Here is a 20265-nt window from a genome sequence, read left to right as displayed (position 1 = left end):
ACAAGGCAATCCTTGAAATTGCCTTCTCATGGAAGCTCCTGGCTTTGGGGAATTTGCACTTGACCTTGGGGAATAAGCATTTGATCCGTGTTCTGTCTTATCTTCAAGCCCTGCCAACGCATCCCCTTTTCTTCCTATATTCTCATCATTGTTATGAACAGTAACCACATGTTGCAGAGGGGAAAAGGAGCTGCCTCATCCTCTCAGACACCTTCTTTCCTCATCAAATTCTCTCCCATGCTGTTACCCACAGATAAGTAGACTTCTTGTTTTACAACCCTGCACAAGGAATCAGCAATCATCTCCCCACCCCAGCCTGTGCCAGAAAACAGGTGGATCACACAAGAAGAAAGAACATGGGGACTTGCAGCAGGCTGGGAACCACTTGCCTTCCTGCTGCAGTCAGGCTTCCTGAACTACCTTTCTTTCTTTCCCACAGGTGGACTCTCAGGTATGGCTCACCACCATCTTACCAGGCTTCTCACATCTCCGGTGCTGTCCCTTGGTAAAACGTTATACTTCTTCCAACCCTGGGTCATGAGTTCAGTCTTGCTACATCTTATACCAGAAAGCATTTTAGAATCTCCAGACATGTCAACAAAGAAGGAAAATATTTAGCAGCCCTACTCTGCAGGTTAGATCTCTTTAGGGTTCTCTTGTTTAACATTCAAGAGGGACTTGAGCCTGATAGAAAACACTGATGAAGCCCACCCTTATCTGTTTAAGTTGCGTATCATTAAGGGACCCCTGAATTAACCAGCCTCCAAATCCACCAGAAAGCAATGCTAGGCTTCCACATGCTGTTTCAAAGCACATCCTCTAGCAACTCTGACAAGTAAATTGTCCCCCCTCGTAATCAGATAACATGACCCAGTATTGGTGAAAGGCGATTTAACCATGAGGAAGGGTGGAAAAGTGACCCATAGGTACTCCAACTCTATGCTATGAGCTTTGGCAATGTCCTTTTCTCCAAGAGGAAGGCCCAGTGGATAGAAGGGGAAGGAAGATGTTGCCATGGGAAGTAGATGATGATAGTGTGCCCTCCAGGCATTGCAGAGGAGCCTCATCAGGAAAACAGAGGCCAGTTCAAGGAATCTCAGAGTAGTGGACATTTAGAAGTCTAGGGAGAAGGCTGGCAGCATGGAGGCCTGGCCCAAGGCTGGGTCTCATCCACAGAACTGGGGGTGCTCCCTGGCACCCCCACATTGAAAGAGAACATATGGAAGGACTTTGAAGGAATCACTCAGGTATAAGGAACAGATTGATATTCTTACTCCCAGCACTGGGGAATAGAGTAGAGACTTGGCCCAGAAAAAGGCCAAACCCCCTAACTAGAATACTAGAGTCAACCCTATATCAATGCAAAATGGGCTTTAAGTGCTAGGCCAAGACTTCCTGTCACCAATGACTCAGACTTGATGGTGCTGCTGAGCAAGTCCACTCTGAAAGAACAGGAGCCTGGTCAGGTCTGTAAGAGCATCATGGAGGGAGGAAGTGGGACAGCAGGTATGCCAAGCCACTTCTGCTCTCTAGATTGTAGGAGACACAGCACACACCTCTACACATACACACATACCCAGGGCCACAGGGAATAGCTCACCCTCTGCAGAACTGGACCCATCATTGCTCTGTCAGAAGTGTCCACGCCAGCCAGACTCTCAGAACTCTGGGGACTACTACCTACATCAGCAGAATTGCTTCAGAGGCTCCACTCAGCCCTGTGCTCTATGCCTGGGGCAATGACCTGTCTCCTGTCTCACCTCGGAGCCAAGCCCTACTTCTACCCCTTAAAAAGCTCTCCCCTTCCCCTGTTCTTCCTCTGAGGCAGAGCTCATAAATAATCATTTCATGCTGCATAACCATTCTAAATGGAATCCCCATGCTCAACGATAGTGGGGAAAATTTGTTTAGTAAGGGGTTTTTATTATGTAATATGGATGTGACATCCTATAATAGGAACTGCATTATATTTATTGTTTTACCGCTAAGAAAATATTGAAATAAAAGGAAAATGATCAGGGCTTATTATTTTCCAATGAGAAGAAATCTCAGGGCTCAGCTGGAGAGACGAAATAGAGGAAGGAAAGAATCCAACTCTGCCATGCCTGGAATATCTCACTAAAGGTGCTGGACAAAAAGAGATCTAGGGATCCTCAGAAGAAATTCAGCGTTAGAACAATGTCAGTAGTTCCATAGAGGTCATGTTAGCAGAGGGAAGAAACCAGAGATCCTAATGTAATTACACATAGTGAGATGGCTGCACGGAATTATTTCTTTGCATACTGTGATGTCTCGGGGCTAGATGAAATACTGGTCTGTATTCTCTTGGGTATTTCAGGTCAGCACTGTCTCCTTTGCCAGGACTGGGTGAGCAGAGAGGGTAGAGGTGGGGACCAGTATCCCATGCAGGGAGGTGAGGAAGCTTTCTCACAATAATGTCTCTTCTAGTTCCAGCACTTTCGGGAGAGATTGCCACCCACGTTTTTCTCCATATTCAGAAATGCTATCCAGGGCATAGATGATAAAACCAAAAGCAACTTCACAAAATTCTGCCATCTGAGCCCTGGGACCTATGTCGTGGTCCTCTCAGCACACAAAGGAAAAGTCGAGTTCTTGCTCCGAATCTTCCTGAAAAAGCCAGACAGTGACAGGTACAGGATTTGGGGGGATCCTAAGTGTTTTCCCCTACTTAATTGGGTAAAAACGCACGACACCATTAATTCCAATGATCTGTGGGTTATACATAGCACATACTGTGTCCGTGGAGACCCAATATAGATCTGCTTTCTAGAAACTCACTGTGAACCAATAATTATTCTCTAACTGGATGGAGCCATTGCTAGATACACAGATGCGTGTGATGACAGTAGTGGATCACTCTCTTCAGAGGGACTGAGAAAGGGAATGAATGGGTTCTGAAGGAAAACAGAATTGAATGGATTAAAAGAGAAGGTCATATATATATAAATAGAAGAAAAAAGGGCTGAGCAGATGCATGGAAGTAGGTGAGTACAGGGCTTGTTGAAAGTTAGATAGCACTGGCCATCTGCATAGAAAGATGACCATAACACGTATGTCCATGTGTCTTAAATGTGGTTGAAATGCAGGGTAGGTCAGGCAGAGAAGAGAGGCCTAAAAGGAAAAGAGACCCTCTGATCCAAGAGGGTCTTGAATGTCAGGTCAGTGGGTCAAGAGTGGAATTAACAAGTGTTGTACTGCTCCCTCTGGCCTGAGACACACATTGTTATAGTCAGTTATACAGTCTTTATAGTGAGTCTGAGAGAGAGGTAAAGGCCAGGAAGCCATTACCACCAATTCAAGGTGGAGCATGAGGCAAAACACATGATCTTCCTGGTAGTGTGGGTCTCTCTGTGCACATGTGTCTGATTGTGAAGGATGAACTGCTTATAAGACCAGTGCATGTCAACCAAAAAGATGGACACACAGCCATGGTGTTCATCTGTTCACTAAGGCCAGGCCTGCCCACTATACGTTCTGTGACACAGGATATATCAGTCTCACTGAGGGTTGGTATCCTTTTGATCCTGTTCCCTTGATTTTCTAGGAATGCAAGCCACAGTTTCAGCCACAGAGCTCTGAAGGTAGGTGTGCAGGAAGGTTACATTGGTGAGCCACAGCCCATCTTTGGCCACATCCCATCCCATCCCCAAGAGCTTGTATGTCCTTCTTCACCTCACTACTGACTAATGAAAACTGAGGTACCATGATGGACCAATGATTTCTCAAAGGGTGAGAAGAGTGGGAGGAGAAGACCAGGTTTCTAAAGCCAGGCTGGACCCAACCATTTTCTTTCCAGAAACTTTTCATTTCTTTTTTGAAACTTCACTTTTCTAACGCTCCACAAAGATTGTTTCTGGCTCTCTCAGATTTAGGTGGGACTTGTGCCCTCACAGTACTAGCTGATCAATTCCCCAAACGTTTAACACTAGCTCTTTTTCCTTTGATCTAGGGAAGTCTTTCAGAAATTGGATCCCAACAAAGAATTTTCTACAGATATGCTCAGGTAATGTACTCAGCTTAAAGGAGCCTTACATAGGGCCAATGATGGAGGAAGAGGGATACAGAGGAAGAGGATACAGAGGAAAAAGGGACCTGATAGGTTCTCTAACCAGACTCTGTCTCTCCCTGTATCAGCTCCAAAACTTCTCTAGATGCCAAGCTCTAAGAGACACACATTATCCCCTATTTGGGTAACAAATGATAGAACACGGAGTTAGAAAAGGAGAGGACGGTTATGGGGTGAGTATATGGGGAGTGTTGCATTTTAAACCTTTAACAAGGAATTGGTAGTATCCCTTGAAATCTTTCCTTCTCCAGATTGGTTCCCTCCCTCCAAGCTGGCATCATTTCTCCCAGGAGCTGGCCAGCTTCAGAAATCACCAAAGGTGCTCTTCCTGCCAAGCTGCCTATGTGCACTAGAAATTTTCCTAATGGTTTAACAAACTGTTGTAGAAAAAAAATGCTTGACTCATCAGGATAAAACAGCTGCCAAGGGCTTTGCACATGGGCCTTTTACCATTAAAAACCAGGTTGGTTCAGGAAGTGGAAAGTGATACAGATGATCATATATACCATGTTGGCTTGGGCCAGGCAGAGACCAAGGACAGGAAGGGATGCCAAACCCTGCCTTTACAATCAGAAGGCTAATAGGGTGCTGGTATCCAGGAGGCAGGCCTGGGGAAAATAAGCGAAGTGAAGAGTGTTGCTAGAATGAGGAGTACATGTGGCAAAAAATGCAGCTGACTGTGAATCTGTCTGGAAGCCACACTGGTGCAAGATTCAGGCCACTGCTGAGTTTGACTCTGAGGGCTCTCTTCACTTGGTGCATGACAAAGACACCCCAGATCATTATTGCCCCCACTGCGTGAGCTCTTACAGGCAAAGATGACTTCATGTACATTCTTTGGCCCAGAGGAGATCATCAGTTCTTAGAATCGAAACAACATGGATTCTTTTTCCCCCCAGAGCAATGCCCAGACCATGCCCCAGCGTGGTCAGCGGGTCCCAATCAGGATGCCTGACACAAGGTTTCTTCAATGCATTCTCATGATGGTTCATATACCTGTCCCTCTACAATAAAAATATAAGTTGCCATGTAGGTGCAGATTCTCTAATCAGTGCTTCCCAAACAACAGCCAAACGTCTCCTCCTAAAGTAACCAGCAGCTTACATTGGGTCTTGATGGGAATTAGAACAAGAGGAAGACAGAGAAATGGTGCCAAGCTCACCTCTCAGCTAGATACCCTTGATCAGGACCCATGTGGCACCGTTCTATACAACCTGCAATTATCCTTAGAGACTGCACCCTTCTAAGACATTTTAAAGCAAAATGTTCCCCCATGCACTTACTGTGCCCTCTTATTCTCTTATATGGATTCTTCTAGCTGTAAACTAATAGGATACCTTGTTACTATGAGCACAGTTAGTTTCATTAGACATAGCAATTGTGGGGTCTGCATATAGGAAAGGGTGGATGAACTTGGGCTCTGGGGTAGGATAGATCCATCCATCATATATTCAATTGGTAAGCATTTTCCAACTACCTGATATATTCCCGGCACCACATTCCACTGGAGAATATTGAACAGCCCTTGGGTGTCTCACAAACAGGCATAGAGGCAGATGTGAATCCCTGGAGAACTTGTTTACGGAAGTAGCCTCACCATTCCTGCCTTCATCTCCTCAATTGCGTTTGGCTGGTTGCAGGATGTGACATACATCCAAGATGGGGAATAGGGAGAGGGAAGCAGATGTGGCCCATAGTTCACACTGCATGTAATTTATGGGCGATTCCATACAGGTTGGAGTTCAAAGTGAGATGTCAGGATTCTTTGGGAGAGAATGTCAGTTACTGTTAGGCATGTAGGACCAGCTCCCCGGACATGCCTCAAATGTGAGATGTTTGAGCACTGTGCTGAGGTTTTAATTTCAGACACTGGCAGGACATTTTCTTAGGGTTCATCTTAAGGGCCTATGCTTCTTCTTGGAGGGGAATGGAACAAGCCTGGAAGATGGACAGGACAGTGAACCTGTCCCCTTTGAGGTACTGGTTCTTAGGAGAACCCCAGAAGGTACCTCTTGCCACCTAATCCAACCTCACCCTAAAAGGTACCCACTGAGAAACTTCAATCTAGTGCCAGCTTTCCAAGTGAAAGTTCCCCTAAAGCAGAGCAGCACTGCTTCTTGACAAAATTGTCATCAAGGACCCTGCCCACTAGGTTTCCCAGAGTCACCAGTGAAAGGCCAATGTAGTTAAGTCCTGCAGAATTTTAGTTCTTTCCCTGCAACCTCCATTGCCTCCTGCTTTCAATCCAAAGAAAGCCAGGACATCTTCCTTTCTGCTTCAGTGACTGAAAAGACTAATGTTAAATAATGCACTCAATTAATGCAGCTTCTCTTAGCTAGATTTCAAGTATTTTTAACTCCTGTCACACACACACACACACACACACACACACAGAGGCTCTTTCTGGAAGCAGATGGGGAACACACCTAAACGGGATGCATTGACTTAGTCAATAGTCCTTATCCTGCGAGGCTCCCCAATGCCCAGCAAGAGGTATGGATTTAAGGAAGAAGAAGAATTGCTTTTAGACCAGGAATAAATGAGGGGAGAAATGTAAGAGAGTCCAGAGCCCAGATCAGGTTCCAAAAATCAAGACTGACTGGCACCTTGGATGCTCAGGGAAAAACTTATTGACATGGCTGGAGCACCAGGTCAGACTCTAGACAAAAGCTGGATGGACTCAACATGGAAAGGGAGGGTTTGGAAATTGGAGAGTTGGACAGGTATGCACTCAGGTCCTGGCCTCTGTCTGATGCCTTTGTTCCTCCCTTGTTTGGATCAGGGCCTGGACATTGATGCCACTCAGCTTCAGAGGCTTCTCAACCAGGAACTCCTGACAGGTACCATCATCCTGGAGGCCTGCCGACCTCACTCTCATCTACCCCTGTCCCCACCCCTGGTGACACTTCAGTGCTTCTGCTTCTCCCTCCTCAGGACCTCCAGGGGATACTTTCTCCTTGGACCAGTGCCGCAGCCTCGTAGCTTTGATGGATGTATCCTTGGCAATCATCTCCTCCCCGACCCAACGAGCTCTGTGAGCATCCTCAGGGCTCTAATTATGGCTCACCAAGAGCCTGGGGGCCTGTTGATGCGCCATTAATTAAATAACTCTCTAAATCAAAGCAGTAGTTACCACTGATCAAGTGCCTACTGTGTGCTGGGATCCTACTAATATGTATATATGTATACATGCATGCATGTATATATGTATATATATGAATGCATATATATTCTCATAATACTTGAAACCTTTGTGATACAAATATTGTCCCACCATACAGTGGAAGAAACAGGGATTCAGAAAGGTTAAGTAGCTTTTCCAGAGCACATGGTTAGTGAGGACATATACCTGAATTTGAAGTGGGAGTTTCAGCCTTTGAAGTCACTGTTCTAACTTCTTAAACTGCCTCCTCCTATTGGAATGACTTTCCCTTTCCCTAAAAGCAATTCCTCTTCTTCCTTAACTCTATACCTGCTAGAGAGGTCTTCAGCAAGTCCCTGATTCAATGAAAATAACAATCACCCAAATACAAAGAAGTCCCCTCGGCCCACACAGCAGAGACACCCATTACTGCCATTCATGGCTCACCGAGTTCCATGGCTACAAGTTGTGTCCTGCAGTCTCCTGACTCTCATCTGACTTCCCTGCTCTGGGGGAGCAGCCCTTTCTCCCCTACCCACCCCAGCTCCCTGCAGGCAAGATCTCAGCCTGGTAGCTATTCCCCTAGCGGCTGTCTCCTGAGACAGATCACCCAGCTCTCCAACTGTTAACGAGGCTGGATTGCGAATGCGAAGCCAGCCATTGTAGAACAAGAGGGATTCTTGATGAAACCATAAATCAAGCCCTGTCTCTGCTGGCTGCAGTCACTTAGAGAAACAAAGGAGCCCAAGTGTCCCTCACAGTCCCAGGGCCCTGGGGGACAGCCCCGAGGGAGATCCCCATTGGCAGAACTCTGCCGAGCAGACTAGTGGACCCCACAGCTCTCCTTCTCCCCTCCTCCTCCCCCACAGATCCTTTTCCTGTTGGCAGAAGTTGATTCTTTACCCTCCATTAGTCACCAATCGTTTATCCTCTGGAGTGATCAGGACTACATTAATGCACATGTGTTCCCTCCATGGGGCTGAAACACTAACTTCTCCCTGTGCTTGCAAAGTTGCAAGTCCCTTTTGTTTTCTTTATCTTCCCCTGACAAGGAACCCAACCCAACTGGGAAGGCCAAGTTGGGGCTCTTCCTCCAGATGCAAATGAAATAGGTTCCTTCCCTTTGTTGGGATTTCCTTCTTCTTCCAGTAGTCCATTTCCCTTAAAAAAAAAATCTAATCCAGGTCAGCTTCAGATACAATGGGAGCCCATTGGCCTGGGACTACATCTAGGTGACCCTCTCCTGAGGGAGTTACTAGTTAATGAATGGAGCCTTCTCCAGTTTTGTTAGCAGGAAAATCAACACCTACCCCCTGCTCATTGCACACTGGACTGGCTAACTCTTAACTTGTCACCCAGCTGAAAGTGAATGGACGACTTGACCACGAAGAGTTTGAGAGACTGTGGATTCGACTTCTCCACTGCCAGGTACGGGCGTGCTCTCTATGACTAACACTCTTACGTGGCCCAAATTAACAAATATTATTAACCAATAGTAGCAATTAAATATTAACAAATTAACAATGCCTGAGTTCAGGGGTATGAGAGGAGAGGAAACTCCACTCTGTCCCCAAAGAGAGCTTACATTTTGTTTGAAAGACATGCAACAGAGAAGGCCAAGGCACTGCTCAATGTAGCAGCTGGATGTGGAAGTCGGAGGAGAAAGAGGCCACTGTGTGCCAGGGCTGGAGCCAGCAGTGCCTTCCTCATTTCTCCTCAGATTCATTCTATCCACCCTTCGTCTGTGACCTTCTCCCAATTTCTTCCAATGCCTTTCCCATAGAACCTACTGAAACACAGACATGGTTGGTCTCTGGCTAGGTTGGTCTCTGGCTAGGTTGGTCTATGGTCTGTGGCCTCCCATTACCCTCAGAACATAATCAAAACTGATTAGCAGAATTGGGCCCCTACTTCTGAGGCCAGGAGAAGCCCTAATTACTCATCCCACTTCCTCTGACCCCAACTAGGAGATGTCCTGTAAAGATTGTGCCTTCATACCACTGTCCTGACATTCCCTATCTCCCCTCCCTGCACCCCAAGACCAGTGAATGCCCACCTACCCTAAGAGTCCAGCCTCAGACACAATGTTCCTGCTGAAGATTTCCTGCCGGCCCCCACGATGCGATTAGTGTCCCCGCTGGATCTTCACTTGCAGGCTCACATCTGGGAGCACAAGCCACCCGCCTTGCCATGACATCATAAGCCACCTTATTATGTCATTCTTAAAAATAACCTAACTTCATGCTGAAAGCAGTGCTCACTCACAATAGAAAATACAGATGTGCAAAGATACAATTTTAAAAGGAATCATGATCTTGCCCAAGATAAAATTTTAAAAAAGCACAAAAGCATGATCTTGCCAATCAAAGAGAAAGCACGAAGACCTAACATGTATAAAAAATTATACATACATACTAAATAGAAGTATAAGCTGCTTCTTCAAAAGATGAAAAACACCAATATGTCAACCAGCTAGCCCTACTACTAAATATCCCGTAACATTATAATTCTAAAGGCTGAAGAAAGTCCTCCAGGGTGGCTATGCCAGGGTGCCATACCTACCTCTGACCCGGGATCATTTGGTGTCTTGCAGGGACTGTATGTCCAGCCATTCTTAGATTGCAGGATCAGGGTAGGGGCTCCCTTATAGTCATCTATCCCCAGAAACTTCCACAGTATGTACAGAATTTTGAATATAGCAGTGTTCAAAACTGCTGAGTGAATGGCAAGATTAATCAGTTAGTAAATGAATGGAGAATACTAATGGAGAACTCAGGAGGTCTGTCTGTCTCTATGCCTACCAAGACCAAGAAAAGGCTCTCAAGCTACTGCCACACAACCCTTGTCTCCCATAGTTGCTCTCACATGCATGCTGGTGGGTTATTTTGGCTTAGCAAAGCTCCTGTGGGAAGCTGTGCACAGACCAAAATTAAGAGTCCTATAGTCAGTCCCAAGGCTACTGTACACCCAATCCAAGTGTTTCCTCTGCCTGTCAGTTTTCTCACCTGGGAAGTAGCAGGATGACTGGGATGGTAATGAGGATTATGTAGACAAGTCTCAGGTATACGCTGAGATGTGAGATGTAATGGTTAGAAACATGAGGTATAGAAAAGGAGAAGTAACTTGGGCTAGGACTAAGCCCTAATAGTTTATGATCAAGTCTGCTCTTAATCACTGCCCTACCAACTCTCGAGAGTGTACCCTGCCATTTCCCTCAAAGGTGGCACACTGCCTTACATCCGGAGCCTGTCTGGAGGTGGGACAAGGAAAGGAAAATACATTAGCCGAGGAGAGTCCACGGCCCCCAGCCATGAACAGATGTGGCCTCCTACAAGTCCTGTCCTTTTTCTGTTTCCCTGCTCACCTCTGAGCTGCTCTAGGCAAGCTTTCACAAAGCCATCTCCAGGAATAGAAAAGGGATGTTCAGGACTTCCTCTGTCCACATTCTCTGGATCCACATAAATGTCTCATCGGGCTTTTGTGTTTGTCTTTGTTTTTCCCATCAGCATATTTTCCAAAACATTCAGAAGAGCTCCAGAGTTCTCCTCAGCTCCGATTTGTGGAAGGCCATACAGAATTCAGGTAACACAGAGGTCTGTGAGCCAGGAAGACTTGGGGTTGTAGGGTGAGTGTTACACCCACATTCCCAGCATGCTGCAGGGAGGCTAGTCAGTCAGGAGAGGAGACAGCTGTACAACTAAGCCCTCCCTATCTACACTGACCTCAGTGGACCTCCAGGGCTCTGAAATGAGATATCATCCCCATGTCGGAGTTCTCCTGGGCCACTCAATTTTCCCAGCTGCCTTTTCTCCCCAGTACAGCTCTACTTGTGAGACAGTAGCCCTGCATGATTGATACCTTACCAGGAATGGAGCTCATCTTCCAGACACTTCTAGCTCAGTGTCTGGGCCATCAGGATTAAATGCCTATGGGCTGGCAGATGATCTTGCTTCTCTTTCTTCATAGAGGTTTGGGACTAAATTAAACCAAATGGCATCTGTTGGCTCCTAGGAGGCAAAGCTTTCAGTCCAGGGATAATGCTAACAGCACCTCAGGATGCATAAATGCTCAGTAGTTCACATCATATCACAATCACATTTAAGTTCCAACTTCTAATCATGTCATCTCACGTTGATCTGGGAAGGGTAGGAATCATTACCTCCAGAGGAGCAATGGAGAAAATGGGTCACACAAAAGCTGTGTGATTAAGGAAGGCCGGTTTTCTTAATAAACTGTAAAATCATATTCTCCAGGTTAACTCTGGAAGGAAACGCTCCAACGTTCTCCCTCCCTTGGCCCTTGGCTTGGGAAGGAGAATGCAAAATGGTGTGCCTCACTGGAACGTAATTCCTCCCCTTAATTCCTCATGGCAGGGAGCTGTGGATGTTTAAACCTGATCTGCACCAGTCTCCTGGCAGGCCTGTGGAGGCATAGAAAACAGAGCTTCCCCTCACTTTTCAGTTTAGGACACTTGGGGTAGGGGCTGGGGAGTTTGCATCTCTAACAACTTCCCGGGTAATGCCCCTGCCCCTGGTCTGCTAGTGCATCTTGAGAGTCAGTGAAGAGAAAGTTCAAGATGCCACCCTTAAAGAGCCTTCACTAATGACTGCTGAATTTTAAAAAAAAGAGAGAGAAGTGAAATAGAAAATAATTCTAATGCAATCCAAAAGCTCTTGTGAGGACTGGCCTTTCCCTGAAGGACCAATTTGGAATTAAATCTCCTTTATCCAGGGAGACCAGGCCTGCCCACACTAGCAGCATCCATGCACAGACCTACAGAGAGTCATGGGTTCAGGGAAGATGGTTGTCTTATAAGATCAGCAGCAAGGAAAGGCATGAAAGTAAATCCTGGAAACCCCAGTGCTCCATCGGGAGAGAGTATCTGATCATCAGGAAGGACAGTATGGTTCCAGAACAGAGTCTCAAGTCTCTTGAGTTGGTCTCTGACTAACCTGTAGGTCTGGGTCACGGAGGATCCATAGCCAACAAATTAGAGGACACAGGATCATAAGAGAAATTCTGGTTACCAAACTAGGTGGACTGGTTGCCAAACCAGGCTGAGTAGAAAAAGTGTTAAGAGGCCAGGAGATCCTCTAAACAGGATTAGCAAGTCTCTTGAAGCAGAGGGTCACCTTAAACCGTGCCTCCTTCCCACTAAGCAGTCTGTGGCTGCAGATTTCCTTACAGGGATTTCCATCAGCTATGAGCTGCAGGATCTCTTGACCCTCCGGTATGGTGACAGTGTTGGTCGAATCAGCTTCCCCAGTCTGGTCTGCCTCCTGTTACGCCTGGAAATCATGGCAAGTGAGTGTCCCCAGGTGCCATCCTGCACACCTTTTTCTTCTTTGGGCTACTGGGTTTTTGTTGTTGTTGTTCTTTTTTATTCAAAGCCTTGTGTTGTTTGCCAGGCAGGTGCTTTATTGCTTAAGGCATGCCTCCAGACTTTTATTTGCTTTTAACTTGCATTATTTCTTAACGAGAGTCCCACTATTTTTTCCAGGCCAGCCAGGGCCGCAATCTGCCCATTTATAATTCCTGTATGGCTGGGATGACAGGCACCATGACCACACTCGGAGTTTTATTATTATTTTTTTAATTGGTTGAAACGGGAGTTCGTGAGCAATTTGCCTGAGCTGTGAGCCATGATCTACCAGGCTTCAGGCTCCTGAGTGGCTAGGATTACAAGTGTCACTATGTCTGGCTCTCATCCCAAAGACCATCATCGCAATGACCAAAGAACACAGGAAAAGACTTGAGAGACTGCTGCCCGAGGCCTGAGCAAGGCCTCAGAAATTGTAGACTGGCAACCTCTCAGAATTGCCCTTTCTTCATGACAACAGGCAACGAAAGCTGAAAATTGAGTAATCAGCAATGTCTTTATCTTCCTGATGAACTCCTCTCCCCCAGCATTCCTCTATCAGAGTCTCTCATTTCCTCCTTACCCTGTCTAGCTACTCTTGCAAGAACAAGTTTAGTAGTGATCACTCGTCTCTTCTACAGGTGTGGTTATAACTGACACCTACTCTGTAGTCATACAGACTAAGATTTCTATCTGTAATGAAGGAATTCCACGACAGACAAATGAATAGGGGTGGGGAGAAGGTCTTTCTTCTAGCTTTAAAAATCCAATGATGGAGACCAGAGGGTTAGACAGGTTTTGGTAGCAGAGCCTTTGTTTGAAATGTTGCTTGAAATGAAACTGTTAAGGGCGAGGTAGAGTGGGTACCAGAAATACTGGATCTTGGCCTCACTCCTACTATGAGTTAGCTTTGCAAACCCCATGCCTCTGGATGGAACAATGAAAAGACTGAAAGAACTGAGCCCTGGGAGGATAAATGATAAACCTAAAGCACTTTGGAATTCTCTAGAAGACTATGGAAGTCTCCAAATTGTTCCCATTAGAGAAAGACTAGTCTGCCCATGCCCACAGAATGTGGTAGAATGCAAGGTATAGGGAATCCAGAAAGGGAGAGGTCATAGAGCCATTCTGAGGTGGGCCTAGAACCATCCCATGGCACAGAGTTTGGCCAGAAAGGGAAGAGGATGGAGAACCATCTAGCCTCTGGACTGCAAGAGCTGCTTTCAACAAAGCCACCACACAGGCTTCTACCTTCACATAGGCCCTGACTTGGCCTGCTATACGTCTCCTATGTCCATCAAGAGCTCCCCTATGACCCAGCAATCCAACTTTTGGGCATTTACCCAAATGATCACAAACAAGGCCATACTAAAACTATCAGTACAACTATGTTCATTGCAGCATTATTTACCATAACAAAGATACCCAGATTTCACTCAGTAGATGAATGGATCAAGAAAATGTGGTATATATACACAATGGAATTCTATGCCTCCATCAGAAAGAATGACATTGCTCCATTTGTTACAAAATGGAAAGACTTGGAAAAAATTATATTCAGTGAAGTAAACCAGGCCCAAAGAAACACAGGTCCCATGGTTTCCCTTATTTGCAATAACTAGTATATGTCTGAGACAAGCAGAAAAGGTCAGATAAGTTGATGTTAGGTGAAATGAACCCCAAGATAAGTATTCAAATGTTTTTTCTTTCTTGCAATTGTTTCCAATATATTTATAAGATGATTTCTTTGTTGCTTTGTATGTCCCTCCCCCCACGGTATAACCCCTGCTTTCATTGCATTTGATGTTGGTATAATTTGTGGAGGGGAAGGACAAAAACAAACCGTTTAAATAGGGATTCAGGTGGACCCATTGCAACAATGAGATGTACAAGTAATTATGTCGAAAAATGAACTTTACAACTTTGGTGGGGAGGGGGGTCAGGGGGGAAGGTGGAGATGGGAAGGGATGGGAAGAGGAAACAAAGGAGGAGCCTACAATGCTTGATAAGAAATGTACTCATTATCTTGCCCATGTAATTGTAACCCCTCTGTACAGTATTTTCAAAATTAAAAAAAAAAAAAACAGATACCTTTATCTTTCTCCTAGAGGCCTTTCGCAACCTCTCCAAGGATGGAAAAGGACTCTACTTGACAGAAATGGAGGTGAGCCATCTTCCCATCCCAGCAGCAGGCAGAGTCCCAAGTCACCTTTCCCCAACGGATTCTAGGGGGAATTTCTCTCTCTGAGGTTATTGAACAGTTGTCAAAGGCCAGCCTCACTGCTGGTTTCCCCCACACACACCCCACCCCCCCTCCCGCCTCCAATTACTGTCTTTATATATTGCTGGCTGCCAGGCTGCTTTAGGATCTTGGCAGACAGATTTTATTTTTTTCCAATAGCTTAATAAAGCAGAGGATTATGTGGGAGTCATAAATCCAACAGGGAGCTGAAGAATAGCCTGCTGAGCTCACTGTACATTTAACTTGTTCCCACTGAATATTAGAACCACCCAATCAGACAGCTGGTCGACCTCAGGTATACCTCTCACTGCCTGGCTATTTAAGGAACAACAGAATATATGTATGTGACAAGAGGTTAAAATCTCCTGCTTGAGAGGAATTAGCTTCAAAGGGGTAATGAGACTGAACCATGATCTTCTAAGGGAAGAAGATGGGGTGTTCCTTATTCCCCATTAAGGAGGTGGCAATGATGATGTTTATTTCTAGTGGATGAACCTGACCATGTACAACTAAGGCAAAAAGTACAGCAGATTCCATGGACAAGGTAAGACATGGGGCTTTGAGGATTTTTTCCTCCTCTGACGAGCATTTCCTCTAGTCCTGCAGGAACTAACTGTACCTAAGACTCCCTGGGAACAGGCTCCTTAGGGAATTCTGACAGTTTATCATCTATGAAGCAGGCTCAATTGCTCAAGGACCCTAAGTCTTCAGGCCAATGCTTCAGATTGCATCTAGACCACATAGAACTATGAGCAGTCATGAAGAGTAGGAACTAAAAGTTATGAATGAAGAAATTAGAACTCTTACAAATTTCAAAGAGTAAAGGCAAGGGGAAGGTATAGAGTAATAGAAGCAACTGTCAGGTCTTAGATTACCTCAGGTCTACCATTACCTCACTGTGTAGCCTTGGTCAGACCATGGACATGTATAGGCATTTGTATGTATATCTTTGGCACAAGTGTGCTGATGAATAAATACCTATATTTCCTCTAATTTCTTTTCATAGAATAGCCCTTAGCATTACAGAGGGTATGGAGTTACCTAACTCCACTCTATGCAGTAGACTCCCTGGCAGTAGGTTCTAGAATCAAAGGCTGAGTAGTTTGATGGTTTGTGTCCCCATGTCCAGGTGCTATGTTGCCTATCTTGTGGTAACAATTTACTTCCCTAGAACTAATTCTCTCCATAATTCTATACCAACTCTATCCCCTGGACCATTGCAGGGGGAAAAAAACCCTAGACATGCTAAGGCTTAAAGTTCTTAAGGAAATCTCTGTTGCCCTACCCAATCAATGCCTGTCTTCTTTAGTGATGCTTGTTGGTTTCCATCTGGGTCCTTCTTGTGACCATTCTCTATCTGTCCTAAAGGTCCTTTTGAAATGTGGAGTTCTGGCTAGGAATGTGGCTTAGTGGTAGAGTGCTTGCCTAGCATGCATGAAGCCCTGGGTTCTATTCCTCGGTACCACATGAACAGAAAAAGCTGCAAGTGGTGTTGTGGCTCAAAGTGGTAGGGTCCTGCCTTGAGCACAGAGAGGCTCAAGGACAGTGCCCAGGCCCTGAGTTCAAGCTCCAGGACAGGCACAAACAAAGGAGAAAAAGAAAAAGAAATGTGGAGTTCTCCATGAAGCAGTCTTGAGATCCATATGTCCAAAACTCCATTGTACCTGTAAACACTGTTTATTAAATCTACCAATCATGAATGTACCTTAAAATCAGGAGATAGGCACTCTCCATGGGCATATACAATTTTGACATAAATACTTCCTAATGAACATTTGGTGCTTCCTAATGATCACAAACGAACAAACATTGCAGCAATCATTGTCAATTTGACTCAACTGTATTTTCCTGAATTCCCTTTTTATTCCTTCTTAAAAAGATAAATCCCTTCCAATTTTATCGTGCCACCTGCAATCTGCATGATTTTTAATACCAAGAATGACTCCCTAATTGTGTCTTAAAGCTAATTTGGCACACAGAGCTTAAATTCTTGGACTTTTGGAGTAAGTGATTTCTTTCTTGTAATCTTTTCTCTGTCTAGAGTCCCAATTTCCTCTTAACTATTCTTCTCTTTCTTTTGAAGATGATAGGAGAAGAAAATAGCGTGGCTATACAGATTTCAGTCTCTCTCATTGATGCCTATTATCAACCGTAAGAATGCCCCCCTTGGCCTCCTCATTAAACATCCTGATGCCCGCCATTTAACATCACTTAATAAGGTAGATAAGTATATTTATTCACTCTTGGCTGGAGTTGTGTTGCAGAACAGGAGGTAGGAGCATGAGAAAGTTCTGACTCCAAATCTACAAATCCGCCTGCATTGGTAACCCCCTCCCACTTCCTCCTGTTCTGTTGGAAGACATGTCCCTCTGAGGGTGTGCTGTTTCTCATTACCGTCCACCCTTGCAAGGGCCTGATTGAATGAATTTTCTCCTCTGTCTTCTGCATACTAAACCTCTCTTTGGAGTGTTCCAATTCCCATTCAAACATGTGTACCTTTTCAATTTCTTTTACCTCATATTCTCTTCTAGCTACAACTGCTTCTCTCTTCTCTTGCTAGAGCCAGACTTTACAGAAGAGCTCATTGTCTCCACATTCCCAACTCCCACTCTCACTTTGAAACTACCTCAATTTGGATGTCTTAGACATTATCTGTTCGTCTGAGTTTTTCACTGGCTCCTGATTTGACTCTTGCATCCATTCATATCCCTCAAATCAATTTCTTCTTACCTGAGTGGGCTTCTAAAAATTCAGATCCATTCACTTCATTCCCCAAGTTAAAACCCTTCAATGTCTTTCTGTTGCTACACATGTGGACATCCAGATCCTGCATCATCTGGGCCCGGCCTTCCCATGGAGGCACCCCTGCATTCCTATTCTGCTCTTACCATGCCCACCTCCTTTTCTTTCTTTCTATGTTTTGCTAGCCTCTGGTCTTTGCCTCTTTGTCAGCTCTGCTCTCTGTGTTCGTCCCTGGAATCCTGATGCTTTACTGCTCACCCAATGAGACCTCAAGTTACTTCCTTACATGTTGTCTTCTGCAACCACAACTTTCAATGTATTTGTTTGTGTGTATGCCATGCTGAACTCAGGGCCTTTCACTCTTTCTTGGTTCTTCTTACTGAAGGCTAGCACTCTACCACCTGAGCCATACCATTTTGCTTGTTAATGGGAGATAAGAGTCTCATGGACTTTTTTTTCTAGGCTGTCTTCAAACCATGCTTCTCAGATTTCAACTTTCTGAGTAGCTAGTATTACAAGCATACACCTCCGGCACTCAGCTTCACCTTTTTTCAGGGTTTAGAAAGCTATTTATTTTGTAAATCATTTTTAAAAAGTAATACAAAAGTGTTTTTAAAGTAAAATAACAGTTTTAATTATTTTTTAAAAAGAGCTGTAATCTTTGGTGTGTTCAGCATGGTCTGAATTTTAGATAAAAGAGGTTATATTTTCTAAGACTTTAATACTATATTATTATAAAGGAAGCAAACATACTTAAATGTTTGAAAATATAGCAAAACACCTACATTTTCAATAAATTTCCATTTTTTTAAAAAAACAAAAGTTCATGGTTTGCTTTTTATTTTTATTCTTTGAGATATCTGGAGCTTGCTTTGTCCAGTTACTGTGACAGTGACTGTAGACACTCTTTACACAAATACCTTTCTGATATTATGACAGCACTGAAGGTTTACTTGGGGATTTAGGTAGCAATGCATCATCAAAGTGATTTTCTTTTTCTTGTCCTAGAGTCAATTTTCTGTCAAACAATTGACCAGGACTATTTCCATTTTATAGACAATTATTATTTTATTTAACTTTATTTTAAGGTCATGTACAGAGGGGTTACAGTTACATCTTAAGGTAGTGAGTACATTTCTTATTGAACTTGTTACCCCCTCTCTCTTCTTTCTCCCACTCTCCCGCTAGCCCAGTCCCCCACCCCACCCGCAAGCTGTACAGATCATTTCCAAGTATCGCTGTTGCCTTGGTTCACCCTTTGTCCTTTATTTCACCATTTTGTTGTTCCCCTTCCCTTCCCTAATTCCCTAACTCAGGTAAATGTATAATACAATATATAGGGCACCAAAATCAAATACAGTGACAACAGGGGATAAACCATAGGGGAAAATAAAAACACAAAAGAAACAAGAAATCACATAGTACATTAAAAACAACAGCAAAGAAAAACCTGTTCTTAATGCCCACTCCTTCCCTTTCTTTGTATGTGTGTGTGTGTGTGTGTGTGTGTGTGTGTGTGTGTGTGTGTGTGTATGTGTGTGTGTGTGTGTGTATGTGTGTGTGTGTGTGTGTGTGTGTATACACACACATGCTAGTTCTGTGGCTTGAACTTAGGGCTTGAGTGATGTTCCTGAGCTTTTTTGTTCAAATATAGTACTCTGCTACTTGAGCCACAACTCCATTTCTGGCTTTTTTAGTGATTAATTGAATATAGGAGTCTCATGGACTTTCTTGACCAGGTTGGCTTTGAAGTATGATCCTCAGATCTCAGCCTCCTGAGCAGCTAGGATTACAGGCATGAGCCACCAGTGCCCCAGCTTCCTACCCTTGGTTTTTGAGATACAATTAGCATACCAAAAAGTTTATCCATTTAAAGTATAGAATTAAATGATTTCTCGTGTCTTTACCGGGTTATATAAATTACCACAACATAATTTTAAGACATTTTTGTCACCACTAAGAAAAATACCCCAGTGTCTATGTAGCAGCCATTCCCCAAATTGCTTCCCATCCTCTCATCCCATCAACCATGAATCTATTTTCTGAATCTGCCATTTTGCCTACTGTGAACATTTCTTATCAGTAGCATCATGTGATTCTTTGTAGGCCTTTCACTTCATGTTTTTCAGGGGTTGCAATGTTGTAGCACGCGTTAATATTTCATTTCTTCTCACTGCCAAGGGATACTTCACTGTTTCTATACCATATTTTATTCAGCATCTTCAGGTGATAGACAATGAAGGTGTTTCTACTTTTTAACCATTGTTAATAATTCCTCTGTGGATATTTGTGTGTAAGTTTTTGGGTAGATATTTTATTTCACTCTTTATATATGTCAGAATGGAATGGTGGGGTTGTATACTAATTCTATGTGGGACATTTGTTGTGTTTGTTTTCGTGATTCTGGAGTTTGAACTCCGGGCTTTTGAGTCACGCCTCGGGCCCTTTTTGCTCTGGTCATTTTTGAGCTAGTCTTGCTTCTTGGTTTAGGCTGATCTGGACCACAATCTTTTTATTTATGCTTCCCACTGCAGCTGGGATGACAGGCATGCCAACCTAGTGATTGAAATGAGATCTTGTAAACTTTTTGGTGTCAAACTAAAATCCTCCCAATCTCTACCTCCCAAGTAGCTAGGATTACAGGAATGAGTCACTAGTGGCCAGTCTACTATGTGTAAATATCTCTCTTCCTT

The 20265-nt window shown here is 44.3% G+C and overlaps 1 protein-coding gene across 1 annotated transcript in view; it reads left to right on the top strand.

The window, feature by feature from the left end:
• Capn13 (calpain 13) overlaps nt 1-15366 on the top strand; it is a 73668-nt gene extending 58302 nt beyond the window's left edge. The window contains exons 12-22 of the mRNA XM_042696739.1: nt 440-451; nt 2449-2651; nt 3566-3602; nt 3971-4024; nt 6870-6927; nt 7022-7080; nt 8589-8657; nt 10736-10811; nt 12405-12533; nt 14697-14752; nt 15317-15366. Of these exons, the coding sequence (XP_042552673.1) occupies nt 440-451; nt 2449-2651; nt 3566-3602; nt 3971-4024; nt 6870-6927; nt 7022-7080; nt 8589-8657; nt 10736-10811; nt 12405-12533; nt 14697-14752; nt 15317-15343 (780 nt within the window). The 3' untranslated portion in view covers nt 15344-15366. The remainder of the gene's footprint in view (nt 1-439; nt 452-2448; nt 2652-3565; nt 3603-3970; nt 4025-6869; nt 6928-7021; nt 7081-8588; nt 8658-10735; nt 10812-12404; nt 12534-14696; nt 14753-15316) is intronic.
• The last annotated feature ends 4899 nt before the right edge of the window (nt 15367-20265 follow it).

The sequence above is a fragment of the Dipodomys spectabilis genome, unplaced genomic scaffold (genome assembly GCF_019054845.1).
Source record: "Dipodomys spectabilis isolate Male_0828 unplaced genomic scaffold, ASM1905484v1 ptg000210l, whole genome shotgun sequence".
Classification (NCBI taxonomy): Eukaryota; Metazoa; Chordata; class Mammalia; order Rodentia; family Heteromyidae; genus Dipodomys; species Dipodomys spectabilis.
Note: the sequence above shows the minus strand (reverse complement) of the source record. Positions and strands in the feature narration are given on the sequence as shown.